Source organism: Lycorma delicatula, chromosome 7, assembly GCF_047948215.1.
Source record: "Lycorma delicatula isolate Av1 chromosome 7, ASM4794821v1, whole genome shotgun sequence".
NCBI classification, from domain to species: Eukaryota; Metazoa; Arthropoda; class Insecta; order Hemiptera; family Fulgoridae; genus Lycorma; species Lycorma delicatula.
Genome location: NC_134461.1, coordinates 29,556,375 through 29,582,911, shown reverse-complemented (window position 1 = coordinate 29,582,911; position 26,537 = coordinate 29,556,375). Strand labels below are relative to the sequence as shown.

Below are 26,537 nucleotides of genomic sequence, written 5' to 3'. Positions count from 1 at the left end.
CTGAATTTAAACTAAACATGCTGTAAAATAGTATTAAATATAATTAATTCTCAAGTTGAAAATCATAAGTTTTAGAGTATGGAAATAGATAAAATAAATAAAACATCACTGTAAACATATGTGATATAAAACTTCAAATATTAACTATAAACTGTACTTATTTAAAGCTGCTACTAAAAACATTTATTTTAAAAAATTTACATTAAAATTGATAAAATTCAATACATCTCATATGAATTTATTGTATAATTACAATTAGCTTATTAATAATTAATTGAATTAATGATAATTTTTATTTTACTTTTTATACCTTTCTTTATTAAAACAGTAATTGTTATTTAATGAACAATGATGATGTTGGTGACAATAATTACTAATGTCACATTAATTAAAAAAAATGCCATGCCAAAAAAGTGAGGCTTTTATATTATAGCAGTTATGCTTAATACTGCTCATTTTGTTTGAATGGTAGCTTGCTTTTTATCTAAGGCTCTTTTATTTTCAATACATTATGTCAATAAAGTATCTCATGATTTACCACCAAAACCACCCATTAAATTACTAAGTCCGCCAGCAGCTCCAGCTGCACCTTGCTGTAATTGCCTCATCATATTTTGTAGTCCTGACATACCACCTGTTAATATAAAAATAAAAAGCTAATAATAAACACAGGTTTTTATTCCCTATAACTTAAAATAAGATTTTAAAACAAACCTGCCTACTGAAAAATGATCACTCAAAACAATAACATAATACACATTCAGAAGGTACCATTAGACAATAAAAACATGAATACTTTTTTACATAGTTTCCAGCAATATTAAGACATTTGTCATTGGATATAACCAATTTCTGACCATCCTTTTCATAAAATGATGCTGCTTTTTAAAGGCAGGCAGCATATATACATTCCTGTTAACACTGTGACATTAATAATAGTACTGACTATTAATGTCAGCATATATGCTCATGAATATAAATGGGCCGCTTGGTTCTGCTAAGTCTGTGATGTAGGGAGATGATGTATTACTAACCAAATGAGATGATCTCTTGGAACTGATGTAACACTTTTGGAATTAAGCAGTAATTTAAATTTGTGAAAACACAAAAAAGGGAAAATTGAAAATCATCTAATGATTATTTTTGTTTAAAAGCTGCACCACATTATCATTAATGACAGATGGCTTCTCTCTCTCTAATTAAGTTTTATATGCCCTTATCACACATACATTTTGTTATCATTCATTACTGCATCACTCATTTCAATTTCAGCAAAAACTTAAATTATCTGCCAATGAATTTCTGTTGTTATTACAGCGAGTCCTTCAATTGGCTTACATATTGTTAAAACTATACTACTGTGAACTACTGTAAACTATTCTATTGTATCAGCATACAGATAACAATCAAATCATGAGCATGAAGACAATACAGTATTGATATCTCAGTAATCTAAACAAACCATCATTGTTAAGAAGTATTAAATGTACTTCTTAAAAAAAAAAAATTGTTGCTAGTTAAAAGTAAATCTTATCAAGAATGTTGTTAATTATCATCTACTCAACAAATAAATAAAATAGTAACAACAAATAAATAAACAGTGTTTATGGAAAATCTTTAGTTATCAACAAAGAAAAATTTCAGTTCATAATGAAAATTGTAGCACCTGAAGAATAATACGAAGGGAGAGATATAAACAATACCATCTACGTGTAATTACCAAATATTTACCTAAATATATTTTAATTTAATTAAATAAAGCAAAACTTACCCATTTGGTGTAATACTCTTGGATCCATCATTTTTGCCATCTGTTGATTTAATTTTGCCATTTGCGCTTGGTTAACATTCTTTGCCATATCCCCCCCTTTAAATAATCCTTTGATACCACCCATTTTTTTAACAACACCAGCAAATTTAGTATATTGTGAAATAAGATCTTTCACTTCTTTTTCAGTAACTCCTGAACCTTGAGCTACTCTGATGATACGACCATTCTGTTTGCTGAAGAGCTTTGCTCCATCTCTGTGATCCAATTCTCCATCATTCATACTATCCATTATTGTCATAAGTCGTTTTAAACGTGCCATTGATTCTTGTTCGCTACCCTTAGAAAGAAAGTCTTGGCTAAAACCAGGTATCATACCCATTATTTGAGAAAAAGGACCCATCTTCATAATATTTTGAAATTGTTCATACATGTCACGTAATGTAAATTGCCCATGTTTTATTTTTTCTATTAATTCCTCATTGTCATCCAATTTTAATTCATTTACTTTATCTATTAAACCTTCTATATCACCCATACCTAATAATTTACTAACAAATGGCTTTGTTTTAAATGACTCCAAATCATCTATATGTTCTCCTGTACCAATAAATATGATAGGACTATTTGTTGCTGCAACTCTGTAAGAGAAACAAACAAATCAATAAAGTTTTATAACTATATAAGGTCTTTAATGGTATAACATTATCACAGTATTAGAAATGCCGTTGACAAAAATTACTTAATAAATAAATTTTTCTAAGAAATTCTGATGAGTTGCAAGTTACAATCTGCAAACTTATAATTTTCTTACATATAGTAGCAGCATTTGTTATTCAGAAATCAATAAGGAGAATTTATATATATATTTTGGACTAGATAAAGATAATAATAAATAATCCATTAAAACTTTAAAAGGAAAAGATCTACAGTTAGAAGAATTCCACTCAGTTCTAGGGCAACACAAATAAGATGAGCTACTGATCGATCAGAACAAATGGAAATATATCGAAACTGTAAAGCATTTTCACAAATCAAATTAATATATCCTTATTAGAGTAAAGGACAGATCAATAATACCACACAACTCTTGCTAGAGGACCTGTCATTACTGCAGCTTAAATTTAAATATACAGAAATGTAAAGTCAAAATGCATTACAAGCTAAAAAGCAGAAATTATAAAATTTTATATGAAACACAGCCTAAATGCAGGCTTCATTCAATATTTTACTCAAAGAAAAGTCAACTCTGACTTGTGCTCAATGTGGTACAAATACAAAGTTAATTCTAAGCATTCTCATTAATAAAAATAAAGCAATATAGAGGAGGTTTAAAATAAAATTTAATTGAATAGCAGAAATGTTAGCAAAGAAGAAAACAGTATTTCTCAAAAACATCACATTTCAATAATGTTTTATATATACAGGGTGTCCCATATAAAACGCAACCCAACCTTATATTGGTAGGTATTGAAATAATAAAAAGGCATGTGTAAATATAAATGTAATTTTTATTATTACCATCCATTACCTTACATTTAGAGTAAATGTTGGAAGTAGCCGCCATCTTCTTGAATACAAGTTTCAATTCTTTTTACAGCGTTTCTCGCAACTTTTTTCAAAGTTTATGACTGGATATTTAATACAGTTAGTTCAATATTGACTTTCAAGTGTTCGTGGTTTGTTGCTGTAGGCTTTTTCTTTGAGGTAACCCATAGAAAAAACTCCGCCGCAGTCAAATCTGGAGATCTTGGTGGCCACAAGCCTCGACCGATAACACTATTACCAAAGAATTCTTCAACGAAATCAGAAGTTGAACCTGCATAGTGCGATGTCGCACCGTCATGTTGTAGCCAGCAGTGTTTGTGTTCCTCTTCCAAGAGTGCAATGAACTGAAATAAAATATCCTGATATCGTTCTGCATTAATGGTGTACTCATAGGACAGATTATTTTCTTCCGCGATATCGCGCACCACACGCCCAACTTCTGCGGGTGTAATTGTTTTTCGTGATAAACGTTGGGATTTTCAGCACTCCAAATTCTACTGTTTTGGGTGTTTACGTAGCCATCCAAATGAAACCGTGCTTCATCTGTGAAAAATAACGAATCCATAACATTAGTTCCCTCACGCAGAAATCGACGCAACCACCGACAATATTGTAGCCGTTTTTCTTTGTCGGGCTCAAGAAGTTGATGAACCATTTGAATGCGATAAGGTCGTAATTGTAATTGCTTGGTCGCCCGATGAACAGTTGATTTAGACAAATTAATTTCAGCAGACAAACGTCTGTTTGTCTGCTGCGAAAATACCATCTTGTCTCTATTAATACACTGAACGTTATGATTGCATTGTTGTTACTATCGGTAGTGTTCTACTGCGTCACCGCGATGTTCAGATGTTGGACGAGTCCATTTCAGTAACGAGTAAGGGAGTAAGCTTGACTTTTGAAATTTCATGGATAAGTGATTGATGGGTTGTGTTTTATATGGGACACTCTGTATATATATATATATATATATATATATATAGAGTGTCCCATATAATATATATACATATATATATATATTCAATATATAGTTGAATATATATATTCAACTGGTCCTGGGTTTCTATCCCAGCAAGGATCAGGGCATTTTTCATTACTTCATCATGATCAAAAAAACAAGTTATGATCTCTGTAACTGTGCAAACACCTATAGAGTAAATAAATAATTAAAATAATACCAACCAGCTATTTTGCCATTGAAGCAAAAAATTAAATCTAGATAAAACTTTGAAGAGTCTTGCAAATAAAAGAGCAACTAGACTGACCAAACAAAGAGAACTCATTGGTCTTTTTACACTTTTATTTAGTTACAAAAAAAATAATACTTACGCACTAAGTGCACCTCCACCCTTAGCATGTCCATCTAACTTAGTCACTATAACGCTTCCTACATCAACTTTTTCTTTAAAAGCTCTGGCTTGTGCTTCACAAGCTTGACCTATTGTTGCATCCATAACGAATATTATATTATCAGGCCTCTGTTAACAAAGGATAAAATTAAAAAAAAAAAACAGGTTTATATTTTGTTTCAAAAAGAACATACAAGGTTTGTAAATAAAGTAATGAGAGTGGTTCAGAAAAACTTTTTATTTACAATCCAATTACCAGAATTAGAAACGAGAATATCCTTCAGATGGTCGGTTACATTTTTTAAAATGTTTTCTACTGTTCCTAAGTGGTGTCCTTTGAGGTGTTTTTTTTTAGTCAGAAACAGGAAAAGTCACAGGGACTCAAGTTAGGAGAATAAGGTGGTTGAGGAACTACCGGAATGTTTTTCTTTGCCAAAAACTAATTAATTGACAGTGCAGTGTGACAAGGTGCATTTCATGTTGTAAGCATTCAGTTGTCTTTGATGGCTGGTCTCACGCGGGCAACTCTTTTCAGCAGTCTTTCAAGAATTTCTCAGTGAATATATTGATTTACAGCTGACCTGTATGCAAAACTCCTTACGGAAAAAGCCATTACTATTAAGAAACAAATTAGCATGGTTTTGATTTTTGATTTCCTCAGTTTTGCCTTTTTGGGACATGGTGAGTTTGAAGTGTGCCACTTCTTGCTCTGGCGTTTTGTTTCTGAGTCATACTCGAATATCCAAGATTCATCACCAGTAATAACATTTTTTTTTAGAAAATCAGGATCAGTTTCAATTCGCCCTAGAAGATCGTGGCACACTTCCACCCTGTTGTTTTTCTGTTCAACAGTGAGGTTTTTTGGGACCAATTTTGCACAAACTTTTTTCAAGTTAATTTGTGTCAAAATTTGATGGACTGGTATAGTTCAAATTCAATTGTTCTGCAAACATTCTGACAGTTAATCACCGGTCATACCGTATTATCAAGTCTCTGATTCGCTCAACATTGTCATCACTTTTTGACGTTAACGGTCTTCCAGAGCATAGATCATTCGCAACTGATTCCTGCCCATCTGAAAATGCTTTAAACCACCTAAAAACTTGGGCTTGTGACAGAACGTCATCTCCATACGCACTTTTCAATTTTGAAAAAGTTTCAGTAGCATTCTCACAGAGTTTAACACAAAACTTAACTGCACAACACAACAAAAAATCGATTCACGAAAAGTTTGTTTACATCTCACATAGACAACAACAATAGACTAAAAATATAAATCAGCTGTTCATATAACCATATGTTTACTAGTAACTGTACAGTGTTGCGACTTTGGCTGCCCAAAAAGAACTAGTCTCATTACTTTATTTACAGACCTCAAAAAACTCTTAATTACACAAAATTATTATAGAAAAAACAAAAGGTATGTATGATTTTCAGATATCAAAAAGGCAATAAACTTTTCATAATATAATTTGTTAGTAGTGTGTACATAAAGTTAATAGTATCAAACACAAATAAATAAACTACCTAACGCACACAACTGTTTGATCTATAGATATCATTAGTCTTGAATTTTAAGATTAAAGATGATACAAGAATCACATAAAGCCTCTATATTGGTGAGTTCTATTCATTTACTACATTTGTTAATTGATTTACTAATACTGATACAAATTTTGACACAGCTATGTAGGAGAGGGCAGATTAAGTAAATAGATAACTGAGAGTGGGTTGTATTAATACAAGAATAAGGAGGTTTGGCCAATCATGGGATGTCGACTACCCCATCAGAGATTATCGCCTTTCCATAACTTTCCTTCTTCCTTGGACAGGTTAGGTCAGCAACCCTAAATTCATTTGCAGTACAATGAACCTTTTGGTAGCCATCATAGCAGCAGCCAGTTCTTTATCAGGGTTAATAGTGTAGTGACTGTGTGTGCCTCTGAAATTTGTTCAAGTACTCTTGTTTCTTAACTGGGTATTATACAAAAAGCTAAAGAGAAGTGATTGATTTGCCTACTAGCTGAAACCTATTGTTATTAATCAATCAAAAGAGGTTTTTTGATTGAGTTTTGCCCAATCAAAAGAACACATTGGCCCCACACTGGGCTTCTTGTACAGGAATCCTGGGTAACCATTTACAGAACCATATCCACAAAAATATTAAGGAAGCAGTAATTGCCTACTAGCTGAAACCTATTGTTATTAATCAATCAAAAGAGGTTTTTTGATTAATTGAGTTTTGCCCAATCAAAAGAACACATTGGCCCCACACTGGGCTTCTTGTACAGGAATCCTGGGTAATCATTTACAGAACCATATCCACAAAAATATTAAGGAAGCAGTAACTCTTCATTTCCTTCGTACACAGCCAATAGGAATCTAATCAAAACTTGAACACCCCAAGGAAGAAAGGATTACAAAACGCCTCTCAAAAAGGAATTTAATAAATTTTATTTGATGATTGATTTATTATATTGATAGTTAATAATAAAACATGAATGGTAGTATATTAAAATTATTTAAAACGTTTATGTATAAAATGTATGGTTATATATGTACAGTTGACTATGTAAAAGTTAAATAAGTTTTATAATTTTCCCTCTTTAAAATGAAGAAAACTAAACATAGCATTTTTACAAAAAAATGTCCTGCAATGCAGAAAAAGTTACTAATTTTCATGAATAACATTTTTTAAAAGAATAAATGTAGGATAAACGCAATTCTGGTTCATCTGTAATTTTATCAGCAGAATGTAGAAATTTAATAATGCCCCAAAAAATTACAGATTTGATAAATAATAAAATCATAATTAAATGTAATAATAAAAGTGATCTACACCAGAAATCAAAGACTAAAATTTGATGCTATGAGCTGTTTTGATACCTTCAATTTTCTTATTATAGGTTTACTGTTAATCAACTTAATCACTCAAACTCAACTTAATTATTTGTTATTATTCATTAAAATTTAAGCAATTTTTATTTTCTTTCAAATAATCCAAATTTTTTCCTGATGTGTATGTTACAATTTATTCATCTAGTGAATACTAAGCAACTCCTCCCCTCATGGCCTGATGAGATGAGGATGATATGTATTGCCATACATATCATCCTCATCCACATGTAAATGAGGTGTAATCTTGTACAGACTCAGGCCGACCATTTCTGAGACATGTGATTAAGTGTAACCCCAACCACCAAAGCATACCGATATTCACTCTCTAGTATTCAAATCTGTATAAAAGCAACTAACTTTTATTAGGATTTGAATCTCAGAACTTTCAACTTCGAAAATCACTATTAAACTACTAATTTGCGACAAGTTAACGGCTCGCTATATACCAGCTCAATGGGGGTGAACGAAAAAAAAAACTAGAGTTTAATTTTATACTAACAATAGCATTTGAGACTTGCAACATTTCTTCAAACAATGATTCTTCCTGTTTATGTCGACCACTTGTATCCACAATAATTATTTCAAAACCTTCTTTTTTAAACATTTCAACACCATCCTGTGCTATAACAACTGGATCAACTTCTGTGTAACTATAAGAATAAAAATTGACATTAAATACAATAAAATATATATATACAGTAATAAGATAATTATAACACATAAAGGTTATAATATGAAACATCATTAAGATTGAATTAAAAAAATTATTCCATGAAATGGTGATAACTAACAAAATTTTTTTGAAATTGTAAGAAAAATCCCTCAAACAATTTTCAGTACTCATAAAATATACGGGATTTTTGTTCACATTACCTCAGATATATCAACTTCACAGTATTTTATTCCTTACACCATAATTTTTTTCTCTGGTGATGCTCCCTAAAAAAAAATGCTGTATTTAATCCAGTGATCATTATAGACACTATTGCAGGAAAAATTTGTGCAAGGTGGGGGTATAGGAAGAAACATAAAAAAGTCTAGGAATTATAAAAGTGTTTATACTTATATATTATTTTAAAAACAAATATTTAAATCCACCAGATACAGTCTAAATAAAAGGTAAAAATGCTCGCATATCTGTAGCACTTTCAGACTTTTACTCCATCATCAGTAGACAAATTTAATAAATTAAAATATGACGTTAAAATAAAAAAATAATTATTATATATATATAGGATAGTATATTTACAGTAGTGTAATAGTTAAAGCTTATTATATCTGCCATGGTAAGATAATGAATAGTATTTATCAAAATATTCAATCTGTACCCATATATACCTGATAAACCAATAAAATATATTTTACAAAATAAATATGAACTTTGTTGGAATTTATAAAATCAAGTATAATGATTGTGATTGTATGTATGTATATATATATATATATATATATATATATATAGAGAGAGAGAGAGAGAGAGAGAGGAAAAACCAACACATCAATCATAAAAAGGTTTTTAGAGCACTGTAGTAATTACAAAAAAGGAAATATTAATTTTAAAATTTTACAGAACATCTATTGAAAAATAACATAACAGCAGAAGTGAGCATTTCAAAAACCTCTACTATACAAATCCTGAAATCTAGTAGGCTGAAAGGTCATCATCCATGGCTCGTTGGAGGGTGACCCAGACAGGCAGATGCAGTTTAGTGAAATCATATTAAACAGAATTGGAGAAAATCCAAAAATTTAGACAACATTGTATGGATCAATGAGGCTTCATTAAAATTATTCGGTCATATCAACAGACATAATTGTGTCTAGTGTAGTGAGAACATGCATTTAACATTAGAACAACTAAACCACCTGTGTCACTTTTTGGAGTGGTGTTTCAAGTTCTGATATTTTAGGATCAATTTTTTTTTTTAGGGTACAGTCACAGGTAATAAGTATCTCAAAATTCTAATGAATCAAGTTGTTCTACAGTTACAAAAACAGTCTAACTCACATGACCTTAATTTCCAAGAGCAAGCAAGAGCAGTCCTTAGTATCTCAATGAATCCGGAGAAATGGATTGGCTGAAGAGAGCCAACTTGATTGGCCAGCACGTTCACCTAACTTTATCCCAATGAATTTTTTTTTGGGGGATACTCAAGAACAAAGTTTACAGTTGAAAACTACAAAGTGTCTATGATTTGAAAATTACATCAGAAATTCTTGTGAAGAAATTAATACACAAAGATACTAGAGCAAAAATATTTGTTGAAGGGTGAAAGTTAAACTTCAAAGCTGTGTTAATTGTAGTTGAAAGCAGTTTGTGCACCCGATTGATAAAATTTTCAGTGCTTTTCTATTACGTACTATAAAATTTAATTATAAATGTAATTAAAGTTGAATTGTGTTAGTAAACATTATGTATGTAATCTCAAAATTGCAGTTCACCCTAAAATATTATTTTCTTTTAATAGATTTAACACAAATCTTTATTTTAAAAACCATAATGTTTACAAAGAGTTTAATTTGAATGGGTTATAGAATTAACCATTAATAACATTTTAGTCAAAAATTAGTTAACAATTTCTTGTCAGAAAAGATTCTAATCAGTTACCTTCCATAAAAGGGTATTCTAGCCTTTGTAGCATTTTGTTTTAACTGATCATAAGCACCAGCTCTGAAAGTATCAGCACATACTAGACATGCTTTCCAATTCTTTTTTAAGTAATGATAAGCCAATTTAGTACAAGTCGTAGTTTTACCAGAACCTTGTAAACCAACAAACATGATTACATTTGCTCTACCTTTTACTGGTTGATGGGCTTTCACTCCTGGATCAACCAACTGCAAAAAAAAGAAAATATTAATATAAATTTATAACTAATATTTTTGCAACAGTTTTGTTCATTTTATTAATTTGTATAAAATTAATATTTTACAAAGTACTAATTTAAATGTGCATGAACAATAGAAATACTGCATTCTCTCTGTTTCAACACATTATTCTTCAGAACGTTCTTAAATTACTTTAATAAGACAATTATTTCTTGCTTCAGAAAATATAGCCCTGAGGAAGGCTACATGAAACTACTTCCACCTACTACTACTATACCTATTTTGATAGATTTGTTCATCTTGAACATAACTATGAAATTTCCAGGTGCAACTGTCTCATGTCAAATCACTTACAACCAAAGCAGTAACACCAACAATACAAAAATTGTTATAAATAGATAATAATAATTAAATATAAGAACAGCTATTACCGATTTCCATTTTCCAAAATTGATTTTGGATCATGATGTTCTCGGTGTACTATAATGGTACAACAATTAAGTATTATAAATAAATATAAATGAATACAAAAACTTGGTTGCATACTTTTTAGTTTTCATAATAGCTGATATTGTACTAATTAACAATTACCTTAACAAGTTCTTTAAATACTGCACTTTGGATCATCCGTCGTTTGTTAAGCCCTCCTGCCATTTCTTCAAAATCAATAACAGCCCTGACATTTTCACGTAATTTTTTAACCAATCTTATATTTACATCGGCTTCAAGTAGAGCGGCGCATATCTCTTTCAGCATGGAATTTAAAACCTAGAAAAATAATTTTATTAAGAAAGTTTACTTTAATTTATTTAGTGTTTTTTTTTAAATATTTAAACAAATATATATATTCATACTAAAAATTTCAAAATTACCTGGAATGGCCTTAAAAGTAGGGAACCATCTAACTGAACAGTACATAGTTGGAAACTTAAACACCATACAATCTACAGCACGGATAAGGTTTACTTTAATAAGGATGAGCCTGAGTCTATCCTCAGGTGCCACGTTAGTTACTGAAAGAAAAGCAATTTTTTGCAATATATAGTTGGCTCCAGTTACATAAAATTTTAATCAGTATGTTACTGATTAAAAATGATGGGAGGAACATGTTCCTCCCATCCTGGCTAAAGATACACCAATCTTCCAAGGGATTGTGGATGGAATGGATATTTAATGATTGAAGGAAACACTCCTAGGAATGTTACTCTTACTCCTTCTAGGGTAATTTTTTAATTTTTCTTAATATCCAGTCTTTTGATACCTTCCTCCCTGGTAGTGTCTGTAGGGTTTAGCTAATAGATCAGTCAATCCATGCTAAAATGTAGGTATGTTTAGATGAATGTTAATGATATTTGGGGGAGCCCTAACAGGTCTGTCTAATAATTTTATTTCATGGTAGTGTTGTAACAAGCCTAACCTGGACTCAGTTACTTATTAAATGAAGCCAAGACTTCTTACATATATACTGAGTATTCTGAAGCAGAACAATTACTTTGTAAAACACAAAATCAGTTACCTGTCCAACTTATACTGCTGATGATTAATGTTTAATTTCATATTTAGCAACTAAAATCCATTGCGCTTGGTGAATGCAGGATGGGTATGCTGTGTACATACTTCCCTCTGATTTACAACTGGAATGCTGAAGGATCAACACGTAACATGCATGGCTCACAAGTGAACAGCAAGTACAGTACCTAACAAGTGACAGCTGATTGCAATAAAAGATTAACTGACAAATTGCAGTTAATAAATTTCATATTATTATTAACTAATATTTATTTATATAAATCTTATTAATTTTAATTATATTTCACTTTAGTAATTTTTTGTTAGTGGTAATGAAATCCAGCTGAAAATTATTTCATTAATTGTTTCCAATTACAATGTTATCTGTGGGCTAATTTAAAAAAATATGAGGCCATTTTGTTTAAAATGGAAGCTTAAATGTTATAGCTAATAAAATATATTTTGATAAAACTTAATAATTATAGAAATATAAAAGATTAAAAAATTGATGTGGCTGCCATTTTGAAATCTGCAAATGAGTTTACACTGGAGAAAGTGGGGCAAACATACATTCCATACATAAGGATTGCTTAATCCAATCTTGGAATATAATTTTTTTTCTTTTAAAAACACATAGAACAGAATGAAGGAAAATCATGTTTTTGTTCATTTTGATATTTAGAATCCAAAAATGAATACCCAGGTACACTTTTTGTTACACAATATAATAAAGTTGGCAAATAATCTTACTATAAAGTGCTTTTATATTTGCTAATTGAACTGTTGTTTGAAGATGTGCCCTGTGTACCTAATAATACTTTGTATAATCACAGCTGTGTGAACTACAGTAATTTTATCAAGGAAAATATTCAGTCATTTATATTACTGGTAAATGAAAATTTAGGGTTAAAAAAACAATGACAAGGAAAAGCACTTGGCAACAACTAAAATTTGCATAGGTTTCTTTCAATAATAATACAACACATAAAATACAGCAGAGTGTAAATTAATGTTATTTTCTTAACAAAACTGTAAAAATGAAATTTTAATTTTTTATATTAACATTGTTTCAAAATTTTCATGTATTTCGTTTTAAAGTATATGATAAAGTTGCAAAATTAAGAATTCAGTAGCACAATTTTAAAAGGCAATGCTTTACAAACAATGTTACTGTTATATTGTAGTAGTGCTTTTTTGGTTACATGATTATATCTTCTGATTTACCTTAATACTACACTATATTTACCTTCAAATTGTACTTTTCTTCTTTTTTTGGAGCAAAACTAATCATAAAATTAGTTAAATTTTGCTAATAATACTTTCTAATACACTTTTCTTTTTTTTAAAAAAAAAGCAAATATTTCAATCCACCAGATTCAGTTAAAAAAAAATTCATTGGTATGTGTATGCTAGTAGTTAAAACTTCTTAGTAAGTAACTAGTAGACTACTACTTTTGTTTGAACTGTATCTGGTGGATTTAAATATTTGTTTTTAAAATAATTTATTTGATACAGCGGTATGTAAAGTTGGAAAAAAAATACATATATATAGATTTATCACTGAGTATTCATAAAAACCATTTTAAGAATTCAGGGGATGGTCCCCCACAATGTAATAAAGAAACAAACTTTGTTTTTAACGTAAAAATTTATTTCCCAGGAATGGTTAATCATATTGAGCTGAAATTTTGTATACTGCTAGGGGGTTTACTTATATAAAAATTATGAATCTGATCTCTCAATACCTTCAAAATGGCAGTCATGTAAACTTTTTAATTGTTAATATCTTTGCCACTACTGGTTTATTTAAATGTTAATTTATTCCAAAAATGTCATACGGCAAAGAAAATGACACCTTATTTATTCAAATCTGTTCATAAATAACAAAAGTTACGGCAAAAATTCTTGAAGTGAGTAACTCTAGAATGAAAAAGCAATTTTCATTTCCTCCCGAATAAAATTAAATAATCACAATCTAACTGAAATAATTTTATTAATGCTATCGTGTAATAAATTACAATAATTTAATATTACTGAATATTAAATATTACATATTTTTCATATTAAGAACAGACAATTTTTTTTGGAGGGAGGCAAAATAGCTTTCGCATTATCATCGCCTGGGTCAAAAAGTAAAAAAAAGCCCCTTCTCAGATATTATAATATTCTCTAAAATAAGTTAAAAACTAAAATAATGAAAGAATCGTAATCATTAGGATAAAATATGTAACACAATAACAAAATAAAATTTATGGTTGATTACCATTAAATCTTATTGAATATACAGATTCTTTTTAGAAGTAACAATGCCCAGTCTAGTACATTCTTATCATTTCCTAGGATGCTCTCAATGTCCCACGGTAATTTAAATTTGCAACGTAAGGCCGCATAACATTCTATAAGGATGTTGCATACAGTCAAGCAGCACTCACATCGTATGCATAGTGGTGCGTTCTCTGCCAACATTAGGCATCCATGAGTAGCTCTGTTATATCGCAGTTAACACAGGATCAATTCCTCTGTGAATTTTCCTGGATGAAGAGTCCCATAGTTACACCATATCTTTGATGTGCCTGAGTTTATTATCCATTGTAGCAGTCCATTCATCTTGCCACCTTCTTCATAGTTTATGTTTAGTGGAATTAATAAAATCGTTAGTTGTAACTCGGGTAATGAAAAATGATTAGCTACACACATTTTTAGCAGTGGAATCCACACACTCATTACCTAGGAGGACATGGCTAGGGGAAATCAAACTGAAATTCCAAACATAAGTTTTGTCATTTACAGCAAAAGTGCATCCAACACAGTATCATTCTGCTTTGACCCATCTGTGTACACTACTGCGTTAGGGCTTGGCTTGGATAGAAAATGGTAAAATTTGATTTAATTATTTTATTTATTTTTGTAATATTTACTATGGTAGTTGTTTCTTTGAATTGTTAATTTTTTATTATATATGGTGAGATTATAATTAAAATGTATGGGGTCGAGTCTCCAGGGAGGATATGAACAGGGATAGGTTGGGAAAATAGAAAAAAGGTGTCAAAAGGTACATTAAACGCTGGGTATGGACACCCATTGGTGCTGTATTACATGGGTGGTTTTCATACCATTGGAAATGAGGGTTTGCAAGGACTGCTTTAAGAACCGGATGATTTGGTTGTCCTTTAAGACAGGCAGAGTAAGATGCTAGCATCTGGTCCTGCCTATCACAATGTGATGGCTCACTCCAATCAACAAGTATGCTTGCAAAAGCGCTTGATCTAAACGCACCAGTGGCAAGATGAAGAAAAGAGTAGTGTACAGCATCCAGCATTTTAAGCAAAGTATGGCGCATTGAAGAGTAGCTGATACACCATAATTCAAATGGGACTGAACTTAACAATAACAAAAATGTAACATACATGAGTGGTCAGCTCCCTTGGTGTTGCCAAGACTCGTAGCATATCTAGAATTTTTAAACAGCTTACCTTTAACTGTTTTATGTGTTTGACAAACGTAAGACAACTGTTGAAAAGTAAATCTAAAATTTTACATCAGGAGAGATAGTAACTGTCTCTCCATCGAGAAAAGCTTGTGGAGTAAAAGAAGTCTCGTAGACAAGAAAAGACTACACATTTTGTTTTCTAGGTGAGATATAGTATTCTGTAGCAGTCTCTCAGCTGTGGCTGTTGAACAGGTTGTGATATATATATAGGTAGTTATGATATATATATATATATAGATAAATAAATAGCAAAATCATCATGAAATAGGTGATTGCACACATTTAGTAATACTGTTGATGGCTATAGTAAACAAGGTGGCACTTGATACACTTCCTTGAGGCCTCCCATTTTCCAAGGTGACGCTACTTGACACAGAATCTATGATAAGTTAGGAGACCCCTAATAAAAGAAAGCATATACCCCAGACCTAATTAATCTTTAAGGTTGTTTAGAACACCTCGTCGTCAGGCGGTATCGTACGCCCTTCTGATGTAAAAGAAAATAGCAACTAGTTGCTGGCGGAACAGAAAAGCATTTTGGATAGCTGTTTCCAGTGATACCAGTTCCAGTGTGTTTCTCTAAATGCCAGGTAAACCTTCAGTTCACCATTCTCTCCCACCACTTTGAACAAAACGCTTGTCAAGGAGATAGGCTGGTAGTCTGAGGAGCAAGCTTTGTCTCTACTAGGTTTAAGTATGGGTGGGAAGACTTGCACAAAAAATAAACTATTATATACGTGCAACATGTGATGAAATGCCAAACTGGGAAGGTTTGAGAGCATACTGAGTTGAATGTTCAGGGTCAGGTCCAGGGGAGGTGTCACATGAATGCTTTAATGCATATGATAACTCGTTGAATGTAAAGAGATCTTTAATTCACTGACTGAATCAACAGTTTTTAATGGTAATAATTCCATTTGTATCCTATATCTCTGAAATTTGTTAGCATATGAAGAAGTTAGGGACACCAAACAAAAAAAAATCAGCCAGGTTATTTCCAACTGCAGAAGACGCAAGGAGTTCTCCTCCACGAATAAGGCTGAGAATAGACTGTTTGTGAGATCTGTAAATTGCACGAAGTTTCTCCACACAGTAAATGCGGGTGTAGTGCACGCACTACACCCGCATGAGATGGTGTTTAAGTAATTACTCCACAACTTTCTCCTAGCATCTATGAATATGCGACAATATATCACTCTAGCTCTACGATACAAATTCAGATGTTCATTTGTAGGTCTACGATTAAATTTATGTAGTGCCTGCCGTTGCTTCCTAATCACATTTTGGCAAATCATCATTTCACCAGGGAATGGATTTCCCAACATTCGTGGAATAAATCTACTAGCATTCTCAAGTACCAAGGAGATAAAGGAGGTTAACTGATGTTATAATTGGTATAAACCAATTATCATTGCTGTAGTTAATAATTGATAATAAATGATATAATAAAATAAATGATAATTGGTATATAAATCAATTATCACCGCTTTTGGTGACGACCACATGGTGAACAAAAGACCATGGAGATGGATTGGTTGCTGCCATGAAAGTCATTACAAACAAACCAGTTAAGGTGTGGGAGTAAATCTGGTGAGCATAAGGAGAGGTCAATGTTGGACAAAGTACCAGCTGTTGACAACATAAACGTGTATGAGCCATCATTCAGCAGACAGAGATCCAAGACCTGTCTCACTCTGTTTATTGTTTATGATATTTCCTCAAGGGTAAGAGATTGTTGGGCACCAAGAAATGTGGTGGGCATTAAAAGTCTCTTACTATTACCAATGGAGATGGAATTTGAACGAGGAGATTTTGTATATCTAGTGTATCAAAACTTTGAGTTTGGTGAGAGGTATAGATTGCAGATATGCAGTTTGTATGGGACAGAGATCTATGTGGCAACTGCAGGGATGTGGGTAGCCACTGATATCCTTGTAGCTAATATTCCATCTGCATAAACATAGCAACTCCACCACTTTCTCTAATGTCTAAGAGACAGTTGTATCTCTCACAGAAATACCATCTGAGAGTTACTGCATCTTGTAGAAAGTGAATTTCCTGAAAGCACATTACTACAGGTTCCTGTGCATGCATCAATACAGATATTAAGTTATTAATATTATTACTTATTAAGTTATAGGTGATTTGGATTTTCTTTTTAGAATTTTCAATTTTAATAATCTCTGATAGTCTGGAGTTGGGTGATTCCTCAACCATATCCTCCAGTGTACAAGGTGATGGTGGGGGAAATTTTGAAAAATGGGAAGTCGTAGAAAACGACCCAGAATGGATGTTTGTGTGGGGTCCTTTAACAGGGATCTTATGGGACAGCTTATCACCAGAAGTATTCACTCCTGGCCGTAAAGGCAAAACTTAAGGACAGGAGCTTTTGGAAGTATTCCACTAATGTTGGTTTTGCTGACTGCAACTACTGACTTCTTGTTTATCTTAGTTAGAGAGTGATTGTGAGTGAAGCAACTAGATCAGATAAAATCTGAACAAGCATTTTTAACTTGCTGTAGGATCCGCACTGTGGGATTACCCGTATTTTCAGAGGCTTGTCTTGATGAAGCAGTGGCAAATAAGACGTCTGGTTTAATCAGGCCAGGGAGGGTTTAACCCTCCTAATTATTTTGTATAACTATGAATCGAATATTTTTAAACTGTGGACAGGATGCATCACAATTTACATTATCTTCTACATTACTATTATCCTCGTCAGACAATTCTTGTCAAGGCCTTTTCTCAAGACTATTTTTAGTGGTTTTTCAGATGGATCACCAACCTCATAGTGTTTTCTTGTGGATTATTAACTTTGGTCCCACGAGTACCGGGGAAACACAGGACCACCTCTGCAGAGCTCACGTGTACAGAGGCTAGAGCTAATTACAACTGGCTTTGCCCAGGTGCCCAGAGGAAGATTGTTTGAGACTCACTACATAGAGAGACATCCACTCATTGGCATGACAGTTTCCACCCTGGGTTACAGTAAGATGTTGCAACAACACTGAGTGTAAATGTAAGAAGAAAAAGTGTAGGATGTTGTTCTGTAAGGGTATATCTTGTAATTTAGGTAGTTTTTTTGGTGTAGTGTATGTGTATAGTGTTCTGCAGGTTTGAGTGTAGTGGGGAAAAAAGCTGCAGAGGCTAGGGTGCAAAAGTCTTAAAGAGTAAGACTCCCTGTCGGGGGAACAGACACTGGTTATTAAACAAAATGTTTTTTTTAATAAAAAAAACTACAGTAGCTGTTCAAAATGGTAGCCCGCATACAAAATACATGCATTCAGGTGTTTTTTCATTGGCAGCCAGACTCTTTCAAAGGTGCCAAGTGTCTGACAAATTCTCTCAATCCCATTTAGAATTTTTGTGTGTAATTCTTCTATGGGTGTGTGTGTAATTCATGAGTGTGTCATATAAAAGTGTCTTTAAATGACCCCAAAAGAAAAAGTAAAGAGTACTGAGATCAGGAGGCCTTGCAGACCATGCTATTGGGCCTTCTCACCCAATCCATCTGTTTGGATATACTTCATTTAGTTGATCTCAAAGTTGTAATCTACAATGAGCTGGAGCTCCATCCAGCATGAACCACATTTTGTTGCGTTTGTTTAGTGACAAATTAAGTAAAAGTGGAAGATCAGCCATCAAGAAATATAAATATATTTTACCATTGATCAATTCAGATAAAATATTGATAATTACGTGGTCACCCAGAATACTTGTGGTTAAGAATGGCCAATTTTGTAAATTTGGCTTCATCAGTAAAGAAAATATCATTCAAAAAATTCAGATTAGTGCATTTTCAGAGAAGCCATTATGGCAAAGCCGAACACATGAATATAATCTCTAGGTAAAAATAGCTTGTACTCACTGATAGTGATAGTCGTGGAGTTGCTGCTCATGCACAACCTTCCCAACTGTTGCATTACTAACATTGAACTCAAAGGCCAACTCTCTAGAACGTTTTGCAGGATGGTTAGATATTTCATTTACCACCCTCCTTGAATCTGGGTGTACACATTGAATGTGATTGTCCTGATTTATCATGTTATCAAGTTTTACAGTTCCTGTGTCTCTGAACTGTCTATGAATAAATGAAAACATTGTGTGAAAAGGTAACACTCACTGGGAAAGTGTTCCTGACACAGTCATCTTGCCTCAAGAGTATTGCAGCATGCGAGACCACTATGGCTGGATGCATTAAATGTATTCAGCCATTTCTAAGTTAGTATTAATACGATTCACATTATCTGCCACGATGCGTAAGATAATGATAAAAAAACATAATTAACTCGTACAGCACAGATCAATGTATTCAACTGGCCAATAGCAAAAGACAAACTGGGTATTTTATTTACATTTACAATAATGACTTGTTAATTACAACATCTGTTTTGATGCAAATTATTTTTCAATATTAATAATATTTATTATAATATTTTCATGATTTTAGTTATATTTTATTTTATTGTAATATTTTCAATATTATTAAATTATTTTCATTTATTACATGATAACATTAATAAAATTATTCCAGTTGAGATCATGACAAGTTATTTAATTTTATTCGGGAAGAAATGAAAACTGGTTTTTTAATCTAGTGACTCACTTCAAGAATTTTTGCCCTACCTTTGTTATTTATGGATGGATTTGAATAAATAAGGTATCACTTTCTTTACCTTTACCATAAAACGCTTAACAATTTTTAGCAATGTATCATTTAAATAAACCAGCCATTACAAAAATACTAACAATTAAAAAGTTTACATGGCTGCCATTTTGAAGTGACTGAGAAATCAGATTCATAGTATTTATACAAGTAAACCTCTAGTAGTACACGAAATCTCAGCTAAATAGATTAAGCATTCATGAGAAATAAATTGTTATGTTAAAAATACAAAATGGTGGATAGCCAATAAACTAAGCATTTCCGAACGTATGTTGACATAAAGTTTTCTTCTTTTGATGTAGGGGGACCATCCCCTAAACTCTTGAAATGGTTTTTATAAACACCCTGTATATTTGGTATGGTTCATATATGCTTAACACTTGTGCATGAGAATATAAAATGTGCATTTTGTAACATATGGAAAATAACACCAATGACCAGGATGTAATAGTCAACAGTATTTTTTCTTGAAACACCCTTAGAATGGGGTCCAATTTAATTCCATTCTACTATTAAACCTGCATAGAATCATTTACTGTACTTCAAATAAATAAGCTGTAGATATTTTAAAAATCTACACACATTTTATTATTAATACTACTCATAGGGAAATAATCAAATTTCTGATTAGATAATTATCTTATCAAAACAATTTTAATTATCAGTACATACACACTTTTATTCATTATATACCATGAATCAACATAAAAATTAAATAATAGATGCAAATTTTATTTCATTTACTAATTACCAGTACCATTTCCAATCAATATAATAGAAATAAAACATTTAATAATTATTTACATTACACATGATGTAACCAATTGATTAAAAATATAGTTAACAACAACTGAATATATTTTTAAAAGAGGCTAAAGCCAAGAACTTTTGAATGATTGATATATTACTGTTAACTTAAATGTTAATTAAGGCTGAATTTATCGAAAAGAATTATTATCTATTACCATAAGTACATTTTTGATTCAATTCTTTTTTATAAAAGAAAAATATATATGCCATATATATTTATAAAAAAATTATTTTAAAAATAGAATTCCTAAAGAAAATCCAATTTTTTTTTCTTTTTGAAAACATTTGAATGTTTTAAGCATTCAAATATTGAATATACTTCACACATGTAGACAATTTTCAAGAAATTATTTTAAAAACTAATTTATAACTTTTTTCCAGTTAATACTCTGTATTATAACATTGGCTGCCATTTTAGAAATACTGACGAGAGAGATTTCAAATTATACTACTTCAATCCATTAAAAAATTGTTACAAGAGTAGTTACCACTCTCAACTTAGTACCTAAAAGAGGATTTAGAGTATCTGAATCTTATTTTATTTTTTAAATTCACTCTTTGAGGAATTACAATTTTTGTGATCCAATCAATTTTAAGATACTCTCATGGACATGCATGTACATGCGTAATGTTTAACTAAGTCAACTTTTGACTTAGTTAAATATATTATATTTTGAAAATATAATAATGGGAGGAATCCAGAAAAGGATTAAAGGAATCCTTTTTCTAATGCTAACAGGTACATTTAACAATTGTTCATTGTAATAATGTCTGCTGACACACCTACAACAGATGTTGTTCCATGAGAAGAATTACTGGCCCAGAGTAGTAATGTATAACCCACCTAGTCTAGTGGATAACACGTCTTCCCAAATCAGCTGATTTGGAAGTCGAGAGTTACAACGTTCAAGTCCTAGTAAAGCCAGTTATTTTTACAAGGATTTGAATACTAGATCATGGATACTTTGGTGGTTGGGTTTCAATTAGCCACACATCTCAGGAACGGTCGAACTGAGAATGTACAAGACTACACTTCATTTACACTCATACATATCATCCTCATTCATCCTCTGAAGAATTATCTAAACAGTAGTTACCGGAGGCTAAACAGGAAAAAAGAGAGAGAGTAGTAATGTATGGGAAAATGTCTCTGAAAATCATTCTCAAGCTTCAATTTGGGTCTGGTTCTGCAGGTAAAGAGGACAGGAGTATAAATAAGCCAGGGAAGACGAGTTGAGTTCAGTTTTGAAGAAGCAAGTGAGTATTGCTGGTTGTGTCCGGCGTGATTGTAAAACAGCATTATCTGTCAATGTATAGTACTGCAATGTATAGTATCGACATGGTGTCACAAGCATCCCAATGCGGACAGTACATGAAAACAGGAAGTGGTTTGGTGAGTTACTTTTGGACAATTAGTGCAAGAGATAAAGTACTAAACTCATTCATAAATTGCTAGGGTAGTTTTATTTCTAATAAAGAAAGGTATTTTAAGTGAAAGAACTTTAGACTTGCATTATCTGGTAAACTAGTTGTTAAAAAGTGTAAATGTTAGTGGTCATTATAATGTCTTTTGTCAACTGAACTGAATTCTGGTCTTTACAATTTAACTACCTGTAAATAAATCCTGACCTTACTTTAGATTCTACTTTATATATAATCATTGTTTATTATTGTTGTTGTTGTTGTCGTCGTGATTACTATTATTATTTGTTTATTATTGTCATTTATTATTATTATTACTATTAATACTGATTTGTCTTATTTTATTTTACTTATATTCTTAAACTAATAAATTGTAATTATATAAATATTCTTAAATTGTTAATCTCTCAATATTCTTATCGAGCCACGCACACGCGACAGTATAATACAACCATTAACAGACATGATACATCAGATGTGAAATTAAAAACCTCTATATCTTACGTTCACTCTGGAATGATGCAACACCCTTCCCTCTACCTTTTAGTCAGGTGGCAACCTTTGTCCAGTGCAAGCGGTTTGTCTCTGACAGTCATTGCCCCTTCCAAGTATATTTGTTATTTCTGTTCCATCTAGGAGACATATTGTGTTAATTGTGAATGGCTACTTCCATCTTGAAGACGTATTGTAGTCTATGAGTGACTTTATTTTGTAAATTTTATATTATGACTTATTCATTTATACTGATATTAATTGTGTAAATACTGTCTAAACACATTTTAAAATAAAACATGGAATAAAGCAGGATTGTGATATTCCTGGCCCTTTGTATGGGAAACTAGTTGCCAATAAAGTCTGTGCAAGTGCTCAGAATTTTGAAACTGATCTTCAAAATTTGGTGAGTGATGTACTAGAAGGACCTGGTTCAGAATTTGATCCTTATGATAGCAATAAGGATCCAGACTATCAAACTGATAGTGCCCACAACACTGACTCGGAGCAGGAAGCAGATGAAAATGAGAATATTGGCCAAGAATCTATTGATGCAGCAGATATTAACAAACAGAATGTGGATGAGCCTCTTGTTCTACTAAAGTGTCAAGATCCAATGTATTTTTATAGAAAAAAGATGGGGAAAAAGGAGCAATTTAATTGGGGAAAAGAAAATCCTCCAGCTAATGTTAGAACAAGGCATAATATAGTAGTTCAACTTCCTCAATCTTATTTATCCAATTTGGACATTATCAAACTGAGAGCTTTTGTTATATACTGCAATATTTAAGTCAAGCAGTAAAAGTTTAATCAGTTAGTCGTTTTTTTTATAACTAACGGTAAAAGACAAGATTGTAGAAAAGTTAGTATTTCGCTGCACTATGTCCAGGAATAGATTTTTATTTCTATTAGTCGCATTGCGGTTCGACAACCCTGATGGCCGATGAAAGAAAGAAAGACGATCCCCTACAGCAGCAGTGTCGGCAAAATTAAAATAGTTTATTGAAAATGCCCAGTTTCTTTACTCTCCAGGGCTATTAATGTGTGTAGATGAAATGATGACTGCATTTCGTGGACATTGCAGTTTCAAAATGTTCTTGCCTAACCGCCTAAATACAGACTCCAAATTTTATGCTTGACGGACGAAAACCCCACTATGTATATAATTGATACATACACTGTGGGAAAGGAATTGATGGAAGATTGTTATCTCAGGAGAAAAAGAAACTGTTAATCCCTACCCAAGCAGTCATCCAGCTGGCAAAACCAATTAAACTTCCATGTCATAATATTACAGCCGACAATTTGTTTAGCTCAATTGAGTTTGCTAACAAGCTTTTAAAGAGTGAACTTATGTATATTAGTACCCTTAAAAAAAAAACAGAAATTCCATCTCAGTTCCAGCCAAACAAATCACATAAAGAAGAGTAATCTAGAATGGCTTCACTGTAAATCTCACCCTAATTTCATTTGTATCTAAAAAGACAAAAACAGTTATTTTGATTTCTTCTATGCACCATGTCTCTGCTGATGATGTTTCCTCAGGGAAGCCTGAAATCATTGCTTCTTATAACCTAACAAAGGGAGGTGTTGATAGAGTAGACCAAAAATGTGCTAACTACACAGTGGGCCAAAGAACCCGGCACTGGCCTATGGTGGTTTTTTTACAATTATTGATGTTGGTTCAGGTGAAAATTGTTATATTCTTCTTCAGAGCTACAGGGATGTTGAAAAATTGACTTGATTTGTTTACATGAAGACAAAGAGCTTGATTCATCCATATGTAATGGAGAATAGAAACTACAAGGAGTTTACCTTGAACTGGTATTTTCAATCAAGAGGATATTAAAGTTTGAAGATCATCCAGTAGATGTACCAGAATTCTTTGAAAGTCGAATAATATGTTCATTTTGTCCTCCAGAGTTAAAAAAAGGACCAGATATCCTTGTCAGCAATGTGGAGCAGCCATTTGCCTAGAATGCGCAAGAAGATCTGCAGACTGTTTCAAAAAATGTGGCTTTGAAAAGACTTATATCTAAAGAATTTGTAGGTTTTTAAACTTTTCCTATTTTATTTTGTATTTTTGGATTCGTTTTGTATAGTTTGTAAAAGAAAAAGGTAATTATTTAGTAAAAAAAAAAATAATATACTCTCACATTTATTTACCTTTTAAACAAAAACTAATGTTTCTTTTAGTATTATTTAAAAGTAAATCTTATACAATAACCTTAAGTTTAATTAATATTTTAATTAAAAACATGTTTGAAATACTGTAACTTAAGAATATATTGTCATTTTCAGTTCATTAAGAATACATTGCATCTAAGCTTTTGCATGGAAAATTCACAGCCATCTGCAGGACTATGGGGTATGAGAAAATATCAATGGAACTTCTACAAATCATTCAACCAGATTCCCAAGGAAGTTTATTATGGTATTTACAGTAATATCGTTAAAGAACTCAAAGGGAGGGGATATTAGGGTTACACAAAATAAAAAATTTAAAGGGATAATTGAATAATTAATTAGTGTATGTGACTTACGTTGGATTTCTAGTTAAAAGCGCTAAGTAATATTGCCTGTAATAATATTCATTATTTACTGATATTGAGCAGTAATTCTGCTATATAATGGGAATGAGCTTTTATAATTATGAGTAATACACATTTTGAACAAAAAAAATTGACAATTTTTTGTTCCTACTATTCTCTTACTGATTCCCCTCAACCTATAATAAATTTCCAAGTAGCAAGATCATCTAACTCAAACTAGCAAAACAGAAAATTTAAATAATCTTTCTGTATGGATTTAAGTATTCAAACTGTAAATATTTAAAAAGCTCTTTTAACAGTAATAAGGTCTAATTTACAAATCATACAAATGGTTTATGTTTCTCTTTGAACAAAATATCAATTCTAATTTCAAAAGCAATGTGAAATGGCCTCTTTATCCATTCAAGCAATAAAGCCAATACAAAATATAAAGGTAAATACAACAAAAAAGTTACTATATTACTTTCATAATATCAATATCGTGAGTAGCTACTTAACCTCAAAAATTTGAAAGAAAAACATTTCAAGGAATTAAGGTAGTATGATTATAATCAATTAAGAGACTGAATATCAACATCTGGCTCTTTTCAATAACATATTAACGTAGTAAAAGATTGAAAAGTACTTAAATAATGAACTATCAACACTTACCTCCTCATTTATGACAGTAGCATTGCTTAACGACCTTAAGGCAGAAGTAATCTTCCGCCCTAAATCTGCTAACACCATTTTTTATTAAAAAGTATAAAAACTTCCTATATATATAAAAATATTAACACAAAATTCGACACGGATGCTACGAATTTAGTTTTAGCTACGTTTGGTTTTATAGGTTATTCCACAACAGCTGTTTTCAGGCCAACATGGCATATTGTTGGGCCACTATGGCGATCAGACAAAAAAACGTCTGTAAGAAACATAAATGACTTGTTATTAACTAATTTAAACGGGAATAGAATCCAATTTATCATTTAACTATTATCGAAGTCGCAAATCAGACACGCATAGCCCACGATGATAATTAATACCTTTTATAAAGCAATTTCCACGTGTAGATGTCAGTAGCTGCAGGACACAAGTTACGGTAGTTTCACACAGATGTCGGACTATACGCTAGTCTTACTTGGTTATTCCATGAAGATTAGAATCAAACTAACAACGTAACGAATTTATTTACCGTGACTAAAATCTCTTTCTATATTTT

The 26,537-nt window shown here is 31.8% G+C and overlaps 1 protein-coding gene across 1 annotated transcript; it reads right to left on the bottom strand.

The window, feature by feature from the left end:
* Window positions 1-4: 4 nt before the first annotated feature.
* Srp54k (signal recognition particle 54k) lies at window positions 5-26,432 on the bottom strand. Its single transcript, XM_075370711.1, has 7 exons — window positions 25,985-26,432; window positions 10,984-11,160; window positions 10,172-10,401; window positions 8,063-8,213; window positions 4,646-4,794; window positions 1,772-2,409; window positions 5-634 (listed from the first exon to the last, which is right to left on the bottom strand). Exons 1-7 carry the CDS (start codon window positions 26,060-26,062, stop codon window positions 528-530), a joined length of 1,530 nt encoding a protein of 509 aa, XP_075226826.1. The 5' UTR covers window positions 26,063-26,432; the 3' UTR covers window positions 5-527.
* Window positions 26,433-26,537: the final 105 nt, after the last annotated feature.

What these genes read in the sequence shown, in the direction of transcription:
- Srp54k (XM_075370711.1), bottom strand. Translation starts at nt 26,062, where the DNA reads ATGGTGTTAGCAGATTTAGGGCGGAAGATTACTTCTGCCTTAAGGTCG. An exon ending in AGAATACCCTTTTATGGAAG is followed by an intron (nt 8,214 to 10,171) that starts GTAACTGATTAG and finishes TTATTCTTATAG; the next exon opens with TTACACAGAAGTTGATCCAG. An exon ending in TGCAAGTCTCAAATGCTATT is followed by an intron (nt 4,795 to 8,062) that starts GTTAGTATAAAA and finishes CTTTGTTAACAG; the next exon opens with AGGCCTGATAATATAATATT.